Raw genomic sequence first — 10,272 nt, 5'->3', positions numbered from 1 at the left:
AGAATCCCCTCCGGGATTCGGACAGAATCCCCTCCGGGATTCGGACAGAATCCCCTCCGGGATTCGGACAGAATCCCCTCCGGGATTCGGACAGAATCCCCTCCGGGATTCGGACAGAATCCCCTCCGGGATTCGGACAGAATCCCCTCCGGGATTCGGACAGAATCCCCTCCGGGATTCGGACAGAATCCCCTCCGGGATTCGGACAGAATCCCCTCCGGGATTCGGACAGAATCCCCTCCGGGATTCGGACAGAATCCCCTCCGGGATTCGGACAGAATCCCCTCCGGGATTCGGACAGAATCCCCTCCGGGATTCGGACAGAATCCCCTCCGGGATTCGGACAGAATCCCCTCCGGGATTCGGACAGAATCCCCTCCGGGATTCGGACAGAATCCCCTCCGGGATTCGGACAGAATCCCCTCCGGGATTCGGACAGAATCCCCTCCGGGATTCGGACAGAATCCCCTCCGGGATTCGGACAGAATCCCCTCCGGGATTCGGACAGAATCCCCTCCGGGATTCGGACAGAATCCCCTCCGGGATTCGGACAGAATCCCCTCCGGGATTCGGACAGAATCCCCTCCGGGATTCGGACAGAATCCCCTCCGGGATTCGGACAGAATCCCCTCCGGGATTCGGACAGAATCCCCTCCGGGATTCGGACAGAATCCCCTCCGGGATTCGGACAGAATCCCCTCCGGGATTCGGACAGAATCCCCTCCGGGATTCGGACAGAATCCCCTCCGGGATTCGGACAGAATCCCCTCCGGGATTCGGACAGAATCCCCTCCGGGATTCGGACAGAATCCCCTCCGGGATTCGGACAGAATCCCCTCCGGGATTCGGACAGAATCCCCTCCGGGATTCGGACAGAATTCCCTCCGGGATTCGGACAGAATCCCGTCAGGAATTCGGACGTAATTCGGTCTGGAATCTCGACTAGGGTTCTGACGGAATCCCATCTGAGATTCGGCCAGAAATTCCTCCGGGATTCAGATAGAATCCCGTGTGGGATTCGGATACAATCCTCTGAAACTGAATGTAACTCGTCTAAAAGTTCTAGTATTCTTGAGCAACTTGATCTAAAACATCCAAATCTACAATTCGGATGAAATCAGCTCTACATATCTGACAGAATCTTGTACAGATCTGGGGAATTTTGACTTCTAACTTACTTGTCAACCAGCGGTCCGCTGTAGTCTTCGGGGAACTTTGGCGTAAAAGGCAGGATGTATTTGTACAGTCGTTCGTTCAGGACGTAAAGCTGCGCCGTGGTCGAACACTTGACGTTGAACCACCAATCGCAAGTCAGGGCAACCTGAAACAAAGAAATGTCTCCGGTCAGTACTACTGTGCTTCAGAAGAACAATCCCAAGCCACACCCACCTGACTGAAGATGGTTCCGTTCGGGCAGAGGAAGGACGCCTTGCCGCCGTTCAGGTCGCAGTAGTGCCACACTTGGCAGTTCGTTTCCGGATCGCCGAAGAAGCCTTTGTAGCGTTGCTCCTTGCAGCTAAAACTGGTTTCCGGGATTTCCGACAGGTTCGGATAGTCTATGCCCGGACGGCCCGAGTTCGGTCCCGGCGGTGTCGGGCCCAGTTCCGGGTGGTGCGGCATGTACGAGCTGGAGGAATCGTCATCATCGCTGCTACTGCTGCTGCTGCTGTGGTGCGACGAAGGCTTCTTGGGTGGTTTCGGGTGGGCTTTCACGTTGGTGGGGGGTTGGTGGTGGTCGTACTCTTCCGGGGTGGTGAAGTCTTGTTCGGGTTGTTGGTGCACCTGTTGGGAGGCCTTGAGGTTGTTCAGGATTTTCACGAGCGTTCGGATGGAGTTGTCGATGTTGTCGGGGGTTAGAGTTTTGGGCAGGTGGTTGCTGTCCTGGAGTTTCTTGAGCAGGTCGGCCAGGGACGTTGATCCGGATGCGGAGGCCGTGTCGATGATCTGAGTTGGAGTTGCGGGGCGAGGTTTGTTGTGTTGATAGACGGGGCGGGGCTTATCTTCGACGGGATGAGCCGGTATCAGTTTGGTGACTTTCGGTGGTTTCGAGATCGGGATGTAGTTGGCTTGAGAGTAGTAGTTTTGCTTGACCTGGGCTTTGTAGTCGGCGTATTGATCGAAGTAGTTTGGGTTAGGAGATCGGATGTCCGACGGGTTAAGGTTTTCGGTTAGGTGCTGTCGGATGGGAGGTGCCTTTGTAGATCCGCGGCTTTGTTTGTGATGAGGAGACTTGTGGCGGACAGAGTACTTTGGATGGGCGGTTGTTGAGACCGCGGGTGGGGCTGAAGTACTTCCGGTTGGGTTGTAAGCAGTGAAGGTCTCAATCGGGATTGAATGCGGATGCGGACGGGATGTGGTGTATTCTACCCGTTGAGGGACTGTTCGAGGTGTGGAGTAATCGACGGCTACTGGAATGGGGACTGGGATTGGTTTGGCACCAGGTCGGTAGAGTTCTGGGTCTTCGAGATAGCTTGGCTTATGGATTGATATCAGTTTTGGAGGCGACTTGTATACGATTTCATCATCTACGTATGCTGGTTTCGGTTGGGTAATCGGTTTCGGAAGAGTCTTGTAGACTTCAAGCTCGTGTTCGTAACTTGGCTTAGCTATCGGTTTCGGTTTGTAGATCTGTTCTTCATCTTCCAAATAAGTCGGTTTTTCCTTGTAGGTCACATAAGAACCAGACGAACTAGATGGCTTAGCCGGTTTCTCGTGGTAATACAGTTGATTTGGTTCAGGCGATGGTTTGACATAAACGTACGTGGTTTGGAGTTTCGGTCCGGTATAAGTTGGCGATGGGGTAGGTCGTGGCAGGGGTTTTTCCTCATACTCTTCTGGGATTTCTTCTTGAACAATGTGCTGCTGAACAGACGGCGCGCCATTGCTGTACGCTAGCGGGGTAAAACTGCCTGGCAACTTGTTTGACTGTAGGAAGGGATTGATCTGGTACTTCTTGTAAACCGCAGCTGGCTGATACTGAAAACGATAAAGATGGATAAAAAGGGAAAACGGTATTAGGCTGAGTCTCAAGACTCCCTGTAAGTGCAGGTCATAGTGGAATTAGACCTCAAATTTTGTTCCGGTTAAAGCAGTTGTACTGACGTAAAGTTTTTTTAAGGCACGGACACGTTCAATGCTTCCAGTAGTGAGCATTTTCGCTCTTTGAAAGGAGCATGACATTAGACAACGGAAGTTACCCTACGGCTTATGAAATATAGGTATCCAGATGAACTTCAAGTGCTACATATCGAGTGTTAGAAATAATCAATTTGTGGATTTTGGCAGCCTTGATGGCGGTAATAGTTATGGTGATACATATTGTTGAGCATCGAACAATAGTTTAGTAAATTCATTACATATACTTGGCCATTAGACCCCAAGTTATACCAAATATCCGTGTAATATCCCGAAAACCATGAAATTGATTGATTTGTCTTTATTAAAGAGACTTTCAGCCCTTGAAAAAAAAAACCATGAAAGCTTTCTTTCTTGATTCTGAACTTAATGTGAGGTGGCCAGAAAAGCTTGAAAGCCAACGTACTTAACCTGTCAGTCATATATGGGCTTCTGTATTTAATGACATTGCGTGTTCGTACACGTTGTATTACACGAACTTTACTTGAGTTACTGATGGAAATAGTAAAGTAAAATCAGCAGTTTCAGGCTGAATCAAACGATCGTATTTTCAATGCATTATTATTAAGTATTCTCAACAATGATTCCGCAAAAGCGATGATAAGGCATGGACATCTACAAACACTCATTTTTCTAATCATTGCACTGCTTGACGTAATGCCGAAAATGGATGTCGGTTTGTGAGCATTTTGTTAATCCAATTGGTAATCATTGGAGATTTACAAAGTGGCATTGAAAGGTACGTTTTCAACGAGCACTTAAGCAGGATTACTTTTGAGCGAATTCTTTTTCCGATATCGTAAAAAAGAGTCTCAGTGAACTTTCCAGATTGGTATACATGTTGGTTCACATGAAGTGGCATGTTAGCCAGATGAACATCACGGATGTGATGATCAACAATCCATTTCAAAAGAATGGTCAGACTGATAGTTCTTCAAATCTTTGTTTCGCCATACGACGCACGTCCCACTTTCGGAATAACATTTACTGTTACATCATGAATCTGAGAATGTGGATGTAAAAAAGTAGTTTTTTTTTTCAAAACAAATATGAAATGCTCAAAACTTAATCTTCACGTATCCGATCCCCGACAACTAATTTTCAAAATGCTGGCATTTCGTCAATTTTTATCCGTTTTTTTTTAAGTCGCCCTTAATCGATCATAAATTGGTGCAAGTTTATTATACTCAAGTGGTTATGTTATAACCCAGCGGAACCTGTTTCAGGTGTTTCGGGGCGGCCATATCAGTTGATACACACTTGAGTCATTTTTTTCTGACCCATTTTGTCGAAATCATAAAGATCGATACGTTTCACGGCATATTTTGGTTGCAATCCAGAAATGCCAATAAATTGTTGGAGATCGGGTACGTGAAGGTTAAGCGCCCATTGAATCGCTCTATCTAGTAAATATTATACATTTTAAAACGAAACAACACAGGCTTGTGTACAATTCACACAGATTTGTGTACTATTAGATCAGCCTCCACCCCTGTGTTAAATGTACACAGTTACTTTTCTGGCTCTAGCTCTGGTATGGGAACAAAGTTCATAATTATTTTTCTCTGAACGATGACATGCATCAGGAATCGATCAGTGCAAAAATAATTGTTAATTTTGTTCTCATGCCAGCACTAGAGCCGGAAAAGTAACTGTGTACACTGTACAGGGGATACTCAAAATAACTGGGACAGGTAAAATTTTCACTTTTCAAAAAATATTCAACTAGCTGTAACTTTTCGAAAAGGGCATCAAATTTTCTCAAATTTTTACTGTAAGTTATCAATTAGGTGTGCATCAGTGGTCCGGTTTTGGGAAACATCGGGCCATTCTTCTTTCAAATTAAGTCGAATGTTTTTCAAAGTTCATTATGTGAGTCACAAATGATCAAAATTTCATTGCATTCGGTTCGTTGAATCCGGAGATATAACAGCTCAAAGTTGGCTATCGGATAATTATACCCTTTTCTAGAATCTTCCTAACTTTGTGAAGTATAGCCCGATCTTTTCCAAAATTGGACCACTGATACACATCATCAGTTCATCAATTAGGAACTTACAGTAAAAATTTGAGAAAATGTGATGCCCTTTTCGAAAAATTACTGCTAGTTGAACATTTTTTGAAAAGTGAAAAATTTACTTGTCCCAGTTATTTTGAGTATCCCCTGTACATCTGACACAGCGGTGAGGCTGATCTAGTACACCCGATTCTTTTTTTTTTGCACGGGTGTGGTTTTCGCTATAACTCCGTCAATTTTTAACCGATTTTCATGAAATTTTGTACACATGTAGGCACGATTAGTACCAAGGATGGAAGAAAATGACTTCAACCGATAAATGATACAGGATAAGAATAATCCAAGATAGCCTTGTTCTAGCAGTAGCATGATGCCGACGCCTCACACCGTGCTCGTATCACAGAGCAATCAAAGCATCTGATGCACGCTTTATCGCGTGATGTCCCGTTATCGGATCATGTTACAAGTCGTGATGAATTTTATTCATCACAATGTATGCCACTTATGCACCCGTAAACTACATTCATGATACGAAATAATATATTCATAAACATATCTGGAAGTTAGAGCAGCAAGAATGCTCAAAAAGTTAATGAAATCTCAAATTTATCATTTCGACTTCATGATAACATCGCGCCCGCACATGCCGAGCGAATCATTCTTCTCCGACCGTAGTTTGTTATGACGCTTGACGACAAAATGTTATCGTTGTTGCTATGATCGCGCGATGCCGTTCAACCGCGACACATTCGAAATCTGATCATGATCACTAGATTTCCATCCTTGATTAGTACTATCAGTGTGCAAAATTTAATGAGATTCGGTTAAAAAACGACTGAGTTATAGCGAAAACCAAATCTGTATAACTTCTGCAACCGTGCACTCCGAGCCGAAGCAAGGGAATCATATCTACCAGAAAAGATTTCATGATCATCCGGAGATATAATTTCCACACATCCGGAAAAGTGTGAATTCAATAAGCATTCTGGAACTTCCTCATCAGAGGCAGTGAAATTGCCATTTGGCCTTCGGAAGTGCCGCATGTAATGACTTGTTTGAAACCATGCGTAGACGATGGTTCGTAGCAGTGAATTAGTCGAACAATTGAGGTACTTTCTATTGTGGTTTCCAACAGATACAGCAAGTGTGACAGCACATACTTCTTTTTTTACAAAAATACCGAGAAATTGTTTTTGGTATTCCTCTAGAGCTCCTCGCAAGATTCCTTCCGAAAGTTTCGTTGATAGTCTTCTTCAATTTTTTCATCGGAATTTCTTCCGAGTTCTTTCCAGGATTCTTTTCAAGATTTTTCCTTAAAGGGACTCTATCCGAAGTTTGGAACAATTAGTTACCCCTGAAGATGACACAAAACCCCAGTGTCGAAATGTCGGGCAAACAATGAACCTCGTTTCCTGCAGTAAACGTCTCAGTCGATCCGCCAAGAGAGGTTCATATTTGAAATTCTTCCGGGATTCCTCCCTGATTGACAGCCCTTACTTCATTTATCCAGAAGTTCTACCTATTTTTTTAAGTGGTTCCTCCTCAGATTTCTCCCAAATGTTCTTGTATCTGCGGTAGTGGCCAAAGGTGGTAATAATCAACCCGTCGGTCGATCGTCACACGTGCGTGCGTGCGTGCGTGAAAGCACTGTGACAAGGAGGGAACTGGTACAGTGAAACGTATCGAATGTGTGAATAGTGCCTACAGTGTGTGCGATAAGAATCGGATAAGCGATCCTAGTTGGGAATACCAACGTTCCCGTGATTTGGTACACCGCTGTTGCTACAGCGGCCAAGAAAAACCTCCGGTGGCCGGCAATAGAGCTCCACGCTCGAACAAACACCGTCCGGAGTCATTTAAAGGGAAAGCATAGAGAGGTCTCAGGAAGAACTAAGGTAGGGCGGAGCGAATGGACGAACTGTATTGGCGTTTCAAAAAGTTTGAGGGTCATTGTAGGGGGTTTAAAAGTGGTTTGAGGATGTTACAAGGGTTCAGGCCAAACTCTACGCCTCATACAAATTTCTAAAATTTTGTATGGACAAAAGTCTACGAGGGGGGAGGGGGTCTGAGTAGTCCAAATGAGTCTACGTTTTTTATGGACCGTCTTAAGTACTCTCTCACTTGAAAGCTTGGATCCTGGCTAGTACTGTAGACTAATTGATAGACTCAAGCTCCCGGATGGGAAGGGGTGCCAACTCAACTTGCTGTTGGTCGGTCCGCCATTTTCTCTGTTTGCTCTTTACGCCCTTAAACGAAACAACACAGGCTTGTGTACGACTGGATCTGCCTCCACCTCTGTGTCAAATGTACACATTTACTTTTCTTGACTCTGGCTCTGGCATAGGAGCAAGTTTACATTTATTTTTCTCTGAAACATGATATGCATTGTCAGGAATCGATCAGGCCAAAAAATGTTAATTTTGTTCGCATGCCAGCGCAAGAAAAGTAACTGTGTACATTTGACACAGCTGTGAGGCTGATCCAGTCATAGACAAAAATGTGTAACTTCTGTTACCGTGCCATATACTAAGTTACAAGATTGTATGTACACCTATGTACCACTATAAAAGAACTTGAAACCTAGAGGCAGTGTTAAATTGACCTCTACAAAGTAAACACCACAATGGTTTATTTTCCCATTTTCACGCTCTTAATTAATAGCTCGTAGGATTGAGGAAATAGAGCAATGGTGTCTTCGGCAAAGTTGATGGGAATGACCAGCGCTATAGCCATGATTTTTTCTGTCAAAGTAGATTTGAGTGCGGTTGAATCGTAGTGAGGACAATTTTTATTCTGGTCATATCTCCTCAGTAGACGATCGTGGACGGACAAACTAACCCTTATTTGAAAGCTCTTTAATTATACTTTCTGATAAGGATAACCTCTTCTGCACCTTTTTGCCCCTAAGAAATAAATATCTTTCTAAAATCTATGAAAAATATCATAAATTTTCCGATAACTCGTCTCATTTTATTCTTACAGCTTAGATATTTTCAGCAAAGTTGCGTATTTTATTGATACATACAACTTTGCAGAACATTGTATGAATCTAAAAATTCAACAAATGTATGTTTTGCTTAAAAAACGTGTTTTTGGGGTTAAATTTCAAACACAGGCCTCTATCTGCATTGGTGTCAAAAGTACAACAATGACGTCTTCAGGAAATTTGTTTGGAACCGAAAATGCTACAACTTTGCTGAAGACGTCAACCCTCTATTTCAATAATTTGGAAAATTAAATTTTTCATCTCACTTTTAGGGGGATTGATTCGAAAACTCTAACTGTCAAAAGATAGCGCTGGACTTTCTCATCAACATTGCCGAAGACATCATTGCTCAATTTCCTCAATCCTACAAGCTATTAATTAAGAGCGTGAAAATGGAACAATAAACTTTTATGCACAGGAGTGATTTCAAAGATTTCAGGGGTTTCAAGTTGCCTCTGGAGTTGTCAAATATCTCGGGTTTTCGAATGTGTTTCAAGGGGTCTCGGATGTTACTGGGGATTTTCAAGGGAGTTTCTGTGGTCTTCTTCTTCTTGGGTCTTCTTCTTTGTCCCAGCTGGGACAAAGCTTGCTTTTCAACGAAAATTCGGATAACATGCTGCAAATTCCGTGTGGAAGCGGAAACTCCGCTGCAAGGATTTTTCTCAAAACTCCGTCAAGGCTTCTTTCTGGAACTTTTCTAGAAGTATGTACACTGTGGTGCACAGTGTACGCAGAATATGGCACCGCAAGCGAAAAATAGGCAACAAAGAAGGCACGGCAACAACGCTTTGTTTTTTCGTTAGCAGATAATGACAAAATCGCTCCCGAGTTTGTTCACAACAAAAACGGTAGGAATATTTGTCTCGTTCTATTCACATCGTGATTTTCGCATTGTTTTACAACTGAAACTCGACTCTGAGGATGGCAAGAATCTCAATTCGTCCAAATGCTCATGAATTCGATGATGTGGGTCGAAAATTTCAGCAGAAAAGCCGTAATATCGGCACACGCACGGCAAGCGATATTTGTTTTATTGCTCTCATCGCTTGACATGCGTTTGTTGCGGAGCGCCTTTGTTACCGACATGCACCGCTTAGGACAAAGCGTTTGTTTTTTTCGTACCCTGATGGTGCATAATTGATCGGACAAACGCCGATTTTCATACAAAATGGCCAAGTTTGAGATGCGGTGTTTTGTTTCTTGGAGCCCTAATGCCTTCTGTGTGTGGTCAAGCAGTGAAGTCAGTAAGACCGGTAAGACCAAAAGGGGAAAGAAAAAAGTGAAGTGAAGTTTCTGTGCATTCTTGAATCTGTTTTAAAACCCATTGAATGCTGTCAATTCCGGAAGCAAATTTGGACTAAATTTCAGATCTTTCAGTTCACTCACAAGGAGAATCGACATTTCGCTAACCAGAATGGGCGAACTTGCTGTTCTTTTTTTTTCTATGAAGTTTTGTCACGAAATGACATTTCCTGCGAATACATTCGTAATGGTAACGAATACATACGGAAGGGAACTGCATTATGGTAATATTTGGGTAACTCGATTTGTAATTGTTATAATTATATTGTTATAATTTTTGATAATTTTGAAACATGTATTTCTGTAATAGTGGGAGGGATTAGTATTTTCTTTTCGTTTCAGAGAGCGAGTAAAGGCGCTTAAGCCTAGGCATAAAGGCCAGGGCATAAGGGGTAAATACCTGTGTCCCATCCCAGGATTCCAAGGACCAAGGAATGACATTAACCTTCTTAGCAACGTCCTTCGCACCGTTAATATTTCATATTCCTGCTTCGTATACGGAACGGTTAGTACGAGATGTCCCCGTTCTTTGATTTCAATAACAATAACAACGCTGCACAGTAGGCCTGGCCGCTTTAATGTTTGTAATACATCTCAGCTGCAAGGATTAATAATGACAAGAAAAATGATGGAATTAGTCGATCCCATCATTTTTCAGGATTCTTTCAATGAATGGCTGTGTATGTGTAGACTAGACTAGACTAGACTAGACTAAATGGCCAAGTTTGAGATGCTGTAACTAACTATGGTTTGCGTAGATGAATTGAGCTCAATTTTTGACACGATACTACTTATATGCTGAATTTTACGTATACAAGGTACAAAACGTTTT

The 10,272-nt window shown here is 43.5% G+C and overlaps 1 protein-coding gene across 1 annotated transcript in view; it reads right to left on the bottom strand.

The window, feature by feature from the left end:
* LOC109400894 (proteoglycan 4) overlaps positions 1-10,272 on the bottom strand; it is a gene marked incomplete at its 5' end in the record, with an annotated part of 28,590 nt that overhangs the window by 4,413 nt on the left and 13,905 nt on the right. The window contains 2 exons of the mRNA XM_062843456.1: positions 1,179-1,321; positions 1,390-2,976. Of these exons, the coding sequence (XP_062699440.1) occupies positions 1,179-1,321; positions 1,390-2,976 (1,730 nt within the window). The remainder of the gene's footprint in view (positions 1-1,178; positions 1,322-1,389; positions 2,977-10,272) is intronic.

Source organism: Aedes albopictus, unplaced genomic scaffold (genome assembly GCF_035046485.1).
Source record: "Aedes albopictus strain Foshan unplaced genomic scaffold, AalbF5 HiC_scaffold_230, whole genome shotgun sequence".
NCBI classification, from domain to species: Eukaryota; Metazoa; Arthropoda; class Insecta; order Diptera; family Culicidae; genus Aedes; species Aedes albopictus.
This window is presented reverse-complemented; position numbering and strand designations above follow the sequence as displayed.